Below are 12,999 nucleotides of genomic sequence, written 5' to 3' on the forward strand. Positions count from 1 at the left end.
GGACAGGTGACTTCCCCAGGCCACACAGCAAGTGGGCAGCTGAAGCACATTTGAACACTGCTGTCTCCCACCCTCTATCCAGGGCATGTCCACTCCCCACCCAGCAACCCCCTAGTCTCAGAGGCCATAGTGACCAAAAGTGCTGGTTGAGGTGGACCTGTTGGAGTTCAGAGGGAGAGGATGGAGGATTGATGAGTGATGTCTGCCGTACATGTGGGCAGGGCCCCGGGGCACAAGTGCCGCTGGGTGCTGCTCTGGGAAGTTGCTTCTGAACTGGAGGCTTGACCCCCAGGAGGGTGTCTGTATCTCTGGAGGGGCTTCTGAGTGTAGGGTCATTTTGCGGGCCGACGACCCTGAGCTCCTCTGTTCCCCTTGCAGCCTGTCCTCCGGACACCTTCGGGAAGAACTGCAGCCTCTCCTGCAGCTGTCAGAACGGCGGGAACTGTGACCCTGTGACGGGGGCCTGCCGCTGCCCCCCGGGGGTCAGCGGAGCCCGCTGTGAGGATGGTGGGTGCAGACCCCCTCCTTGACCTCTGGGTTCATCCTTGGGGTGGAGGTGAGGGGCAGGCACCACCTCTTGGCTCCTAGTCCCCTTTCTTCTGCAGGGGTGGGAAAAGTGACGGTATGGTACAGAGGAAGCCCCTTAGTGCAAGAAGCACTGAGTTGTTATTGTTGGCTATTCTCACAGGGCCTGACTATCGCAGGTGGTGAGGACTTGTGGGAAGAATAGCACTTTTGTAACTGAGTCCCCTGAGAAGTAGTGAGCTCCCTGTTCCTGGAAGCATTCAAGGAGAGCTACATGATGACTGGGTGGGATTTGCAGAAGGGAGCACCCCTGGGCTGTGGCTTCATGGGATGACGCTAACATCTTTTATAACTCTGAAGTTGCAACATTTTTGGAGGAACTTGAGTCCACAGAAGTTTCCCAGGTGCCTGAGGCTTCATTTTAAAGTCTTCAGACCTTTACATTTCTGCTTCTTTTGCTGGCAACTATAGCTAGTATATCAAGGACTTCCTGTCTTAAAAGCAATGGCAACAATTGGTGGACCGTTCCCACTGCCTAGCTGGCCCGTGTGGGATGGCAGGGGAGGTCTTTCTGCTTCCTCTCTCTGGTCACCTTCTCAGCTCGGTCAGCATCCCTGTTTCTTTTCCTGTGATCTTCCATCCTTACTATGAATGAGAACTGAAAGCAGACTGCCTATTGGAAGCTGTATGTGTGTTGTTGTTGTTCAGTTGCTAAGTTGTGTCCGACTTGTGACCTTGTGGACTGCAGTGCACCAGGCTCCTCTGTCCTTTACTATCTCCCAGAGTTTGCTCAAACCCATGTCTGTCGAGTCGGTGATGCCATCCAACTATCTCATCCTCTGCACCCTTTCTCCTGCTCTCAGTCTTTCCCATCATCAGAGTCTTTTCCGATGAGTTGGCTCCTTGCTTCAGGCGGCCAAAGTATTGGAGCTTCAGCTTCAGCATCAGTGCTTCCAGTGAATATTCAGGGTTAATTTCCCTTAGGATTGACCTGTTTGATCTCCTTGCTATCCAAGGGACTCTCAAGAGTCTTCTCCAACTTCAGTTTGAAAGCATCAGTTCTTTGGTGTTCAACCTTCTTTATGGTCCAAATCTCACATCCATACATGACTACTGGAAAAACCATGGTTTTGACTATATGGACCTTTGTCAGCAAAGTGATGTCTCTGCTTTTTAATAATGTGCACCTAGGTTGGTCATACCTTTCCTTCCAAGGAACAAGCGTCTTTTAAATTCATGTGTATGTGATGGGTCCTGAACGGACCCACGGGACTCCTGGCAGATAAAGGGCCTACATCTCAGTGCTTCCCCTGGTGACATGGTGTGGCTTCCCAGAGGCTAGGTCTCAGTCGGGGTCCTGTGGGTAAACTGCACCTCTGCAGGTGACCTGGAGAAGGTTCGGCCCAGCTCTCAGGGACCCTTCTAGAGTTTCCTAGACTCCAGGTGCCCCGGGCTCATGACTGTCCCTCTAGCCTCTGCCTCTGTCTCCCCGTGGCCTCTTTGTGTCCAGCCTCCCTTTCCTTTCTCTTCTAAGGACACTTGTTGGCTTAGGCTTGCTGGAACAGTCCAGGATGGTCCCGCCTGGAGGTCCTGATGGTCAGGATGTGGACGTTCCTTGGGGTCACCATGAAGCTCCCTGAAGCCCTCCAGTAGGCGGGCCAGGGGCAGAGCTGAGTCCGAGCAAAGCATTCGGGTGGGAGGGCCACAGCCCCACCCTGGCCCTGGGCCCCTTGGACTTGGGCCCGTGTCCTTCCCTCTGTGAGGTCCGGAGGCCAGGCTCGATGACCACAGAGTGACAGGCACCAGGATGCTGTCGGTGCTGGTCAGATGGAGAGAGTGGGCTCTCGGAGTCCCTCCTGCGTGTAGTGAAGATGTGATGGCCTCCGGTCTGACCACCGTCTGGGGCCACAGACCCTGGGGGCACAGGCCGGCAAGGGCAGACGGCCACATTCATGGGGCTCCCCTCATCCTGCCCTGCCCCCCAGTGCCCTCGCCAGCCCCCAGGGACCCTCTCTGTCTGGGGTGCAGGGTCCTTGGGCTGCTGGTGGCCCTGAAACCTTATGGCTGTACCCTGGTGGCCGAGGCCTCTCCAGGCTCCTGTACTGGGTGCTAATGCCTCCCCCACTGGAGCATCTCCTTGGGTGGGAGGCCATGTCTGGGTGGGCAGTCAAGAGACCCCCCCTCTTTCCCCAGGCTGCCCCAAAGGCTTCTATGGCAAGTACTGCCGTAAGAAGTGCCACTGTGCCAACCGGGGCCGCTGCCACCGCCTCTATGGGGCCTGCCTCTGTGACCCGGGGCTCTACGGCCGCTTCTGCCACCTGGGTGAGTCCCACTGACCACTGGGCGCCTGGGTCTGGGGGTGGGTGCGGGGCCATAGAGTGGGCTGTGTTCTTCCTGTCTGGGTCCAGCTTGTGTTTGATCATCAGTCTTCACAGATGAGGACACGGGGGCTCAGCGAGGTCCCCGGCTGGGGTGAGGGGCCTGCGGACTCAAAGTCCTTTGGACTGTGCTGGCTGCCAGGGCAGCCAGGTGGGCGACCCCGCCCCAGTCAGGCTGCTGGGTGGCCTGCAGGCCTGGGCAGGGGCAGGCCCCCACCCCCAGAAGCTTCAGGGCACAGAGCTTGTCTTGGCTTTTGGTGTTTCCTGGGAGCAAGTCCTGAGCCCCCAGTGGGTCGCCCCCACTCCCTGGGTCTGCAGACACCCAGGATGGTGGAGGGAGAGGCGGTGGGATGCTGGAGAAAAGCCGGCAGGCCTTACCTCAGCAGCTCTTGTGAGAGGATTGTTCAGAGGGAGGCAGGGAGGGTCCCAGGCATTCCCTGCCTGGGAAGTGCCTCTCTGTGAGCCTGTTTCTCCTCTGCAAACTGGGCACCAGCGACTCTATGTGGAGTCCCAGATACGACTCGGTGGATGGGACTGGAGATCTGGGCTGGGGCGGGCGCTGGCAGGGGGCAGGCCCCCCTCACAGTGGGTTCTGGGGTGTAGCCTGCCCACCGTGGGCCTTTGGGCCGGGCTGCTCGGAGGAGTGCAAGTGTGAGCAGCAGAACACGCGTGCGTGCGATAAGAGGGACGGCAGCTGTGCCTGCAAGGCGGGCTTTGGGGGCGAGTGGTGCCAGGATGGTGAGTACAGGGCCAGGGGGAGGAGGAGGGCCCCAGGGGAGAGGGGACAGGCCCCAGGGGAGGGGGGACAGACCCCAGGGGAGGGGGACAGGCCCCAGGGGAGGGGGGACAGGCCCCAGGGGAGAGGGGACAGGCCCCAGGGGAGGGGGGACAGACCTCAGGGGAGGGCACAGGCCCCAGGGGAGGGGGGACAGGCCCCAGGGGAGGGGGGACAGACCCCAGGGGAGGGGGACAGACCCCAGGGGAGAGGGGACAGACCCCAGGGGAGGGGACAGGCCCCAGGGGAGAGGGGACAGGCCCCAGGGGAGGGGACAGGCCCCAAGGGAGAGGGACAGGCCCCAGGGCCCTTGGAACCTTGCAGATGCCTCTCCCCTCCCTCCCCGCAGAGTGCCAGCTGGGCTTCTTTGGGCCAGGGTGCCGACAGGCGTGCACCTGCCCCCCGGGTGTGGCCTGCAACCCTGTCAGTGGCGAGTGTGGGAAGCAGTGTCCCGCTGGCTACCACGGGGAGAACTGCAGCCAAGGTGAGTGGCCCCAGTGCCCAGGTAGGGTGCAGACTATCTGGCCGTGCAGGGCGCCAGGCACCAGAAGTGCTGGAGCTGGGTACCGGGTCAGCCCTAAAGCCTGGCTCTGGCAGCACCTTGACTGCCGTGTCCCCACCCTGGTCATGCAGTGGCGACTCAGCCACAGGTCTGCCTGTCCCTGTGCACCCAAGTGGGCGGGAACTCGTGTGTGTGTGTGTGCACACGCGTGTGCACTTTGTGTGTGTGCGTGCGCATGTGCACGGCAGCCTGGAAGGGTTGGTACTGCTCACAGGTCATCCCCTCGCTTCCTTGCTCGTTCACTCCTTCCATCACGGGACAGACTGGGCGTGCCTCGTGCTGGCAGCCGGTGGGGGCTCCTTCCTGGTGGGTCTGAGCAGGCAGGACAGAGGCAGCTGCCCCCAGGGGAGGTGTCTCGAGAGGCCTGGGCTGGAGGTGCCGGTGTGGGGTGTGGATGATGACTGTAGGCCCTCCCCATGGATGCTGAGGCTGGGACAGCGTGATTGGGTGCCAAGAAGGGAGAGGCTGGAGGTGGGGGGTCCTCGTTTATATGGGGGAGCCCTTGCTGTGAGCATCGGCACTGCCGTGGCTGCCAATGGAGGGTGGGCAGGTCGGAACCTCCCTTGGCGCAGGGCACACTGTCCTCACCCATCAGCCAGGGCAGATGGAAGTGGAGAGGGGGCCTGCAGTGTGACTGGTGTGACTCCCACTGGAGGCAGTGGTCCGAGTCCCCTCTCAGGAACAAGGAGGACCTGGGGGCCACTGTCCACCCCGAGCTGAGGAGTCAGTCTCCCCCTACACCCAGGCGCGGACCCTCCCTCTCCGTGGTGGTTCTGGAGACCCCTAGGATGATCTGGGCTCTCAGAGTCCCTTGGTGCAGGAGGGGTGTGTGTAGGGCTCAGAACCCAGCTTGGAAACCAAGTATCCCCACAAGCCCAACCTACACTCTGGGCGGGGGCGGGGGGGCTCTGTGGTCTTAAGGGCCTTCAACAGCCAGGCATGTCATCCCATCCATGAACCAGTGTGGGAGCTGGTAGACCTCGCCTACCAGATGGGGGCTCAGGCTCTGTGACTGCCCTGACTTCTCTCTGTGCCCTCCCCTTTCCTCCACTCCCGCCAGCGTCCGCTCCCCAGCAGTACCCTCCCAGGTGACCTGAGTGCAGAGACCCGAAGGGCCTTCGCCCCATCCTTCCCTGCTGGCCTTCTTTGTCTTCTTTTCCCTTTTTTCCTCAAAAGCATCCAGAGCCCCAGGGATTGGTGGCGGGACATGACACATCTTTACGGCAGTGATGGGCTCCCCGCTGTTGTCAGGTCTGGAAAGCATCCGTGCCCCAGACAAGTCTGCCCGTCAGTGGAGCGGGGACCCCCCAGATGATGGGACAGCTCCATGTGCCCTGCTGGGCCTCCCTGCCCCGGTCCACGCTGCCTGGATGCCTGGATGTGCACCTAGCGTGTGTGCTGCCCGCGGTCCTGTGGGCGAGCAGGTGCCCGTAGGTGTGGGCCCTCAGGGCAAGGGTTCAAGGGGCATGTCCTTTGTCCAGAGCCCATCCCGGGGCCGGGGACACCCGGGGCCGGGGACACCCCAGGCCTGGGACCCCACGCCATTCCTGCTGACATCTCCCCCTACCCAAGCAGGGCGCGTCCTCAGTTCTCAGTCCTGCTGAGTGTTGTGGTGGGAGAGAGGGGTTGTCTGATTCTTTGATGTGGAGCGTGGGCCCCAGCCTGCCCACTCCAGGTGCCCGGCTGGCCTTCCAGGGCCCGGAACTTTCCTAACAGCAGCATCACAGCAGCCACATGGTGCTGGGACCGGCAGGGCCTCTCACCATCTGGGTTACCGCCCTAGTCAAGCAGGTGTAGGGGGGACAGGGGACCCTGCCAGGCCACTGGAGCCGCCACTGCAGCCCATATGGGTGGGGTGAGGCTCCGGGATCCCTGTGTTCTTTTCTGAAGCCCTGCTTTGGGCCCAGAGCCACTGGCCCCTCCTTCCCAGGCTTCTCTCACTCCTGAACACGCGGTGACCACATGGGGTTCCCAGGGTGGACCACAGTGGGAGGAAGGAAGGCAGAGCGGGCCTGCCGCCACTCTCCAGGGTCGTGGCTCACCCCCCATAGGCCCTGCTGTCTGCAGCCTCCAGGCTGCCCCTCACTACTACTCCCCTACGTGGGCCTTTCCCTGCCCCATGTCCCCATCTCCTGTCCCCTTCTGTGACTGCCCTCATCACCCTGGGGACCCAGGCTGTGTCCAGCATCCCTGTGGGGCAGATGAGGGGGGCAGGTGAGGGTGCAGGTGATCGGGCAGGTGCTGGGGACAGGGGAGGGGGCAGGTGAGGGGGCAGGTGAGGGGTGCAGGTGAGGGGGCAGGTGAGGGTGCAGGTGAGGGGGCAGGTGCAGGGGACAGGGGAGGGGGCAGTTGAGGGTGCAGGTGAGGGGGCAGGTGAGGGGGCAGGTGCAGGGGGCACATGAGGGGGCAGGTGAGGGGGCAGGTGAGGGTGCAGGTGAGGGGGCAGGTGAGGGGGGACAGGTTTCAGGGAAAAAGATGGGGGCAGGTGTGGAGGGCAGGTGAGGGTGTGGCAAGTGCCAAGGGTGGTAGGTGGGGGGCAGGTGAGGGGGGACAGATGCAGAGGGCAGGTACTGGGGGACAGGTGGGGGGATAGGTGCTAGAGGTGGGGCAGGTTCTGGGGAGGCAGGTGGGGGGGCAGGTGCGGGGTGGGGTGGAGGTCAGGGGAGGAGGGCCATTCCGCGTGGGGGCCCTGAGGCTCTCCGCTCCCTGCCCCTAGAGTGCCCGGCGGGGACGTTTGGCCAGAACTGCTCAGGCTCCTGCTCCTGTGGGGGCGCCCCCTGCGACCGGGTCACAGGGCAGTGTCTGTGCCCACCGGGGAGGACTGGGGACGACTGTGGGGCAGGTGAGTGGCAGCCGTGGCCCGGGGTGCCCTCGGCTCCCTGTGCTGCACAATGCCTGGCCACGTGTGCAGACCCCAGCCCTGGAGCCCTGCAGACCCCAGGCCCGCCCACAGCAGCTCCAAGAGCTCACACCGCCAGCCTTGGGTCTGGACGTGGGCGTCAGTGGCTGCCGCATGGCCGAGCCCGCAGAGGGGACACTGGGAACTGTCAGCCACAGGGACAGCTTGGCCAGTGGCCCCCCACCCTCCCCAGTCTGTGGCGGGTCCTCTAAGCTCCTGTCCCTGCATGTGGGTCTCCCGGTTCTTCTGGGGATCCCCCTTTTGCTTGTTGAGCATCCTGGGGCAGGGGGTCTCCCCCTGGGGTGAATGCCCTGAAGTCTACAGCCTGTGAGTGGACTAGGGGTTCCCACGACCTGCCCCCCTCCCTCGTCTGGGATGGCTCAGTTGGGAAGAGAAGTCCCTGCTCCCCAGTGGGCCCAGCAAGGCTTGGGGAGACTGACTACCTCCTCTGTGTGTGTGTGGGGGCGGGGTGGTGCTAGATTGTCCCGAGGGCCGCTGGGGGTTTGGCTGCCAGGAGATCTGCCCGCCGTGTGAGCACGATGCCACCTGTGCGCCAGAGACTGGAGCCTGCCTGTGCCGCCCCGGCTTCACGGGCAGCCGCTGCCAGGACGGTGAGTGTCTGCTGCCCCCACCTCAGCCCTTCCCGCAATCCTGGCCAGCCCCATGTCCGGCCCCAGCTACACTCAGCCTGTCTCCGCCTGCAGCCTGCCCTGCCGGCTGGTTTGGGCCCGGCTGCCAGACGCGGTGCTCCTGTGCCAACGATGGGCTCTGCCACCCGGTGACCGGCCGGTGCAGCTGTGCCCCTGGGTGGACAGGCCTCAGCTGCCAGAGAGGTAGGCGGCCTGGTGTCCAGGCATCCCTCCCCACCCCTGATCCGGCTGCGGTCACCTGCGAGGGTGACCAGCCTCTGTTGCTCTGTTGCAGCCTGTGACAGTGGCCACTGGGGACCCGACTGCAGCTACGCCTGCAACTGCAGCATGGGCCACGGGGGCTGTGACGCCGTCAGTGGCCTGTGTGTGTGTGAAGCCGGCTATGTGGGCCTGCGGTGTGAGCAGCGTGAGTCCCGGCCTGGCCCGCTCATGCATGTGCACATGCATGCTCACATGCACACACACACATGCTCACGTGCACACACACGTACAAGTGTCAGGGGGACCCAACCCTGCTTCCTGTCCACAGACAAGCAGGGAGTCTCCTCGTCTAAGCCTACCCCAACTTCCCCATCTGGCCCCCCGCTATCCGCCACACTCCCACTGCCTGGGCTCAAGAGAAGGCCCACGAGGAGCAAAGGCAGCGAGAGATGGGGTCAGTCGCACACCAGGGGGCACCTGCCACCCGTGGGAGGGGAGGAAAGTGTCTGCTAAGGAGCAGGGGCCCTGCCTGCCGTGTTGACGCCCACCCTGGCCGGGCCAGGGGGTCTGGGTGAGCTGGGGGCTTGGCTCCTAGCTGGGAGGGATGCAGAGGCCTTGGGTGAGGGAGGGGCTTCTCCTGCCCCACGGCCCAGGCCCTGGGCAGGACTGGGGCAGGCTGACTGGACCCCCAGCTGAGAGTCCGGTGTCTCAGGGTGTCCCCAGGGCTACTTTGGGCCGGGCTGTGGGCGGCAGTGCCAGTGTGAGCACGGGGCGGCCTGTGACCACGTCAGCGGGGCCTGCACCTGCCCTGCCGGCTGGAGGGGCACCTTCTGTGAGCGAGGTGAGCCAGGGTGCGGGCTGGAGGGGCGTGGGAGGGGTGGCTGGCATGCAGGCGTGTCTCGTGACACCGGCGGTCTCCCGTCACCGCCCTGCCTGCAGCCTGCCCGGCTGGCTTCTTTGGAGTGGACTGTGGCCGTGCCTGTGACTGCAGTGCTGGAGTCCCCTGTGAGCCCGTGAGCGGCTCCTGCCTCTGTCCTGCTGGCCACCAGGGCCCCCGCTGTGCCCAGAGTGCGTGAGGCCCCCGTCTGCCCTGGGCGCTGCCCGTTAGGGTTAGGGTCTGTCCTTGGGTGTGGCTACCCTCAGTGGTGCCCAGGTCAGAAAGAGGGGCGCTAGACCTCAGCGGCCTGGGACCATCCGCTGCAGCCCCTCCTGGGGTCCGTCCACCCCGGCCCCTGACCCCCCTCTCTCCTGCAGCCTGCCCAGCCCACACATTCGGCCACAACTGCAGCCAGGCCTGCTCCTGCTTTAATGGGGCTTCCTGTGACCCTGTCCACGGGCAGTGCCGCTGTGGCCCTGGCTGGACGGGGCCCACCTGCCTGCAGGGTAAGCACTGACCAGGAGTCTGGAGCCAGCTGTCACGCTTGTCCCTCCCTGGGCCGTGCAGGGTGACATGGGTGGGACTTGAGGGGGATCTAAACCTCTCTGGGCAGGGAGGGTGGGAGTCCATCTCCCTGCTGTGGGGCACCTGGGGAGGGAGGGAGGCCTTAGGACTCCTAAGGGACCCTACCCTTCAGCCCTGAGCCCCCAAAGACTGGCCCGGGGAGCCCTGGGGCAGCTCATCCTAGAGGCAGCCCCAGTTCCTGCCCCTAAAGTTCGGTGCTGGGCTTTGGGACAGGCCTGCAGGTCCGGTGGGCTATCCCTCTGGGGGTTCAGGCCTCCAGCCTGGCTGGCAGGGAAACCACAGGTTGCTTATCTCTCTGGATTCAGCCTGCCCAGAGGGCCTCTATGGCAAGGATTGTCAGCACTCCTGCCTGTGCCGGAACGGGGGCACCTGTGACCCGGTCTCAGGTCACTGCACCTGCCCAGAGGGCTGGGCCGGCCTGGCCTGTGAGAAGGGTGAGTGTCGGGCCAGTGGAAGAGGAACCCTGGGAGTCTGGGGGGACCCAAGGCCACTGCCCTAGTCCCTGTCTTCTGTGGTCCAAGACGGCTGCCTGGTGTTGAGGGGCAAGGCCCTGGATGTGGCCTGGGGTGTCACCACCTCTGGGCGCCTGTCCTTCCCAAGGACTGGGATCTGAAGCTCTGGGTGCAGGAAACCATGGACAGGGCAGGTGTCCTGGGCCCTTGGGCATCACCTGCCCTGTCTCTGCAGAGTGCCTCCCAGGGGTCTTTGAAGCCGGCTGCCCGCCCAACTGCGGGTGCCTCAATGGCGGCCTCTGTGACCCGCACACTGGCCACTGCCTCTGCCCAGCCGGCTGGACTGGTGACAAGTGCCAGAGCCGTGAGTGGGCGGCTCGGGGACCCATGGGGGAGGCCAGGAGACCCCTCGGGCCCCTGCAGATGGCCTCCGTCACGCCAGAGTGTGGGGCCTTAGCAGGGTGGGCAGTGGATAGGAGGGGGCAGGGCTGCGGTATGAGCTCCCCGGGCCTACTGCCTCTGTCCAGGGAGTCGCCCCTAGCCAGACTCAGCCCGCCTGCCCCTCTCCCCACAGCCTGTCCCGAGGGCGCCTTCGGGGTCCGCTGTGAGGAGCGCTGCGCCTGCCGGTGGGGTGCCGCCTGCCACCCTGTCACCGGGGCCTGCCTCTGCCCCCCAGGGTGGAGGGGCCCGCGGTGTGAGAACGGTGAGCCCCCAGCTCTGCCAGAGCCCAGGGTGGGGCGGGTCCTTCACACGGTGACCCCCTCGGGCCCCGGCCCCCCACCCCAGGGCTCCCCACCACCTTTGCCTGCGCCTCCCCGCAGCCTGCCCACCCGGCTGGTTTGGAGAGGCCTGTGCCCAGCGCTGCCAGTGCCACCCGGGCGTCGCCTGCCACCACGTCACCGGGGAGTGTCACTGTCCCCCGGGCTTCACAGGCCCCAGCTGTGAGCAAGGTGGGTGCCTGACGTGGGCAGGCCTGGGGGCAGTTCAGGTCACATGCGCTCCTAGGCTGGGCCCCAGAGCTCTGCCCGCAAGAGGGGCCCCGGGATGAAGGAGGGTGCCTTCTCCAGGCCGGGCCAGGACTGACCCCTGCCGCCTCCCCCAGCCTGCCCACCTGGCACCTTTGGGGAGCGCTGTGGGCAGCAGTGCCACTGCCCCGGCGAGAACCAGGCCTGCCACCCCGCCTCGGGGGCCTGCGTGTGTGCCCCCGGCTTCCACGGCGCCGGCTGCCAGCAATGTGAGTGCTGCCCCGGCCGCCCGCCGGGTCCACAGGAGTGATGGCCAGGGAGCGGGGAGGGGCTTTGGGAGCCCCCTGACCCTGGCAGCTGGCCCCTCCCCCCGCAGGGTGCCCGCCTGGGCGGTTCGGGCCTGGCTGTGAGCTGCTGTGTGGGTGTCTCAACGGGGGCTCCTGTGACGCGGCCACCGGGGCCTGCCGCTGCCCCGCCGGGTTCCTTGGGACCGACTGCAGCCTCGGTGAGTGGCTGGGGTGTCTCCCTGCACCTCGACAGGCAGGGCCCCGCCATCCGGCCTGCAGGGCAGACGGCCCCTGACCGTGCCACTCCTTGGGTCCCTTGCTGGGACTGGCCGCAGACCAGGCTAAGCTGGGGGGATCGGTGTGGCCAAAATGTGTCCTCGGCCTGCTCTGCCTGGCCGTGTGCTATGCCCCTGACCTGGGCTGTGTCCACCAGGAGCCCTGCAGAGGCCAGCCAGCGTCCTGCCGAGAGAAGGGCCTCTCCCTGAGTCACGTGGGGCCTTTCCAACTGTCTGGGGCTGGGGCTGGTGGAGGTGGGTGGGGGCCCCGTGAGTCACTCACTGTAGCGTGGGCCCGGCCCCCCCCGCAGAACCTGCAGCCGAGGGAGACACCAGGGCAGGCGGGGGTGCTCAGCGGCAGGCGGCCCCGCCTTGTCTGGGCAGAGAGGGTGGGATTCTCCCCACCCAGCCTGCCCTGGCCCAGTCCCGTCCCCTCTGGGTTGACACAGCAGAGGCAGGGGGATCCAGCCAGGAGTGGCCACCCTCCCCTTTCCTCCCGGCAGTCTGTCCACATGGCCACTTTGGCCCCGGCTGTGCCCACGTGTGCGGGTGTGGGCAGGGGGCGGCCTGTGACCCCGCGACCGGCAGCTGCTCCTGCCCGCCCGGGAGGACTGGCGTCCACTGTGAGCACGGTGAGAGCCCACTTGCCTGCTGCCTCGGGCACTTCGCATTCCCTACATTAGCCATGAGGGGGTGGTGATAGAGTGAAGCCGTGGGTCACAAGAGAGCTGGGTCCCTTCTGTTAATCCCCGAGGCACCCTGAGGATATAAGTGAGGGCTTGCTCATGTTGACCGCAGTGCCTACTCGGGTCATCCGATAGCACTCTGTATCTTGCCTTGACCCATGACCCCAGGACTCAGGCCATCAGTTGACCTCTCCAGTTCCCTGTGGCCAGTGGGGGTGAATAACTTCTGTCCCAGAGCCAGCCCCCACCCCCCCAACAGGAGGCATTGGGTGACTGCTCCGTCTTGAGGATGGAGCCGGCCTCTTGGCTGATGTCCTCCTGGAACAGGGTCCTGCTGGCCCTTCCTCCTGGGCCCAGCAGCTGGGAGCCCACGGAGAGGGAGGCCCGGAGCACAGGTGATGGTGGGGCAACCGGAGTGGCCCCTGGGACTGTCATGGGGTTCGTGCTCATGATGGTAAGAAGGTCCTCAGGCCATGCCCACACTGCCTGATCTGACCCCACACCCTGGTAGGCCTGAGCCCTCTGCCCCCTCTGGTCCTCTTCAAGGGGCCAGTCACACTCCCCCAGGTCCTGAGTCCTGACTCCAGCCAGGCCACTCCTTACCTCCAGGGGAGAACGGCAGCTAGGGGTCAGAGTCTGAAAGCACCACCTGGAGTGTGGGGCGGCCCAGCCTCCTCCGAACCTGGAGGGTACCTCTTCCTCTAGGAAGACTTCCTTGACTCCCTCCTGCCTGCTAGGCAGGCACTCCCTGGAGGGCCCTGGTCCCTTTCCTCCTGTGTTACTCTCAGCACCAGCTCAGTTCTGGCCTCTGAGGATGGATGAACTGGCAGAATGTGATTGGTGCTGCTTCCTGGCACATGTGTGCCTGGGTTGAGGGAGGCA

General features: G+C 64.8%; 1 protein-coding gene across 10 annotated transcripts in view; it reads left to right on the forward strand.

The window, feature by feature from the left end:
• The window catches only part of MEGF6 (multiple EGF like domains 6), a 99,349-nt gene that overhangs the window by 81,247 nt on the left and 5,103 nt on the right, over positions 1-12,999 (forward strand). For 5 of the 10 annotated variants that reach the window (XR_006344923.1, XR_006344924.1, XR_006344931.1 and 2 more), the window contains 18 exons: positions 379-507; positions 2,719-2,847; positions 3,507-3,641; positions 4,028-4,162; positions 6,957-7,082; positions 7,619-7,750; positions 7,844-7,972; positions 8,064-8,444; positions 8,703-8,831; positions 8,930-9,058; positions 9,245-9,373; positions 9,758-9,886; positions 10,140-10,268; positions 10,479-10,607; positions 10,726-10,854; positions 11,007-11,138; positions 11,246-11,374; positions 11,935-12,063. Coding sequence is in view for 1 of the 10 variants with exons in the window: in XM_043923796.1 (XP_043779731.1) it covers positions 379-507; positions 2,719-2,847; positions 3,507-3,641; positions 4,028-4,162; positions 6,957-7,082; positions 7,619-7,750; positions 7,844-7,972; positions 8,064-8,444; positions 8,703-8,831; positions 8,930-9,058; positions 9,245-9,373; positions 9,758-9,886; positions 10,140-10,268; positions 10,479-10,607; positions 10,726-10,854; positions 11,007-11,138; positions 11,246-11,374; positions 11,935-12,063 (2,589 nt within the window). In the remaining 9 variants the exon portion in view is untranslated. The remainder of the gene's footprint in view (positions 1-378; positions 508-2,718; positions 2,848-3,506; positions 3,642-4,027; positions 4,163-6,956; positions 7,083-7,618; positions 7,751-7,843; positions 7,973-8,063; positions 8,445-8,702; positions 8,832-8,929; positions 9,059-9,244; positions 9,374-9,757; positions 9,887-10,139; positions 10,269-10,478; positions 10,608-10,725; positions 10,855-11,006; positions 11,139-11,245; positions 11,375-11,934; positions 12,064-12,999) is intronic. The other 5 variants (XR_006344928.1, XR_006344929.1, XR_006344925.1 and 2 more) reach the window with 4 other exon arrangements.

This window comes from Cervus elaphus, chromosome 14, assembly GCF_910594005.1.
Source record: "Cervus elaphus chromosome 14, mCerEla1.1, whole genome shotgun sequence".
In the NCBI taxonomy this organism is placed as follows: Eukaryota; Metazoa; Chordata; class Mammalia; order Artiodactyla; family Cervidae; genus Cervus; species Cervus elaphus.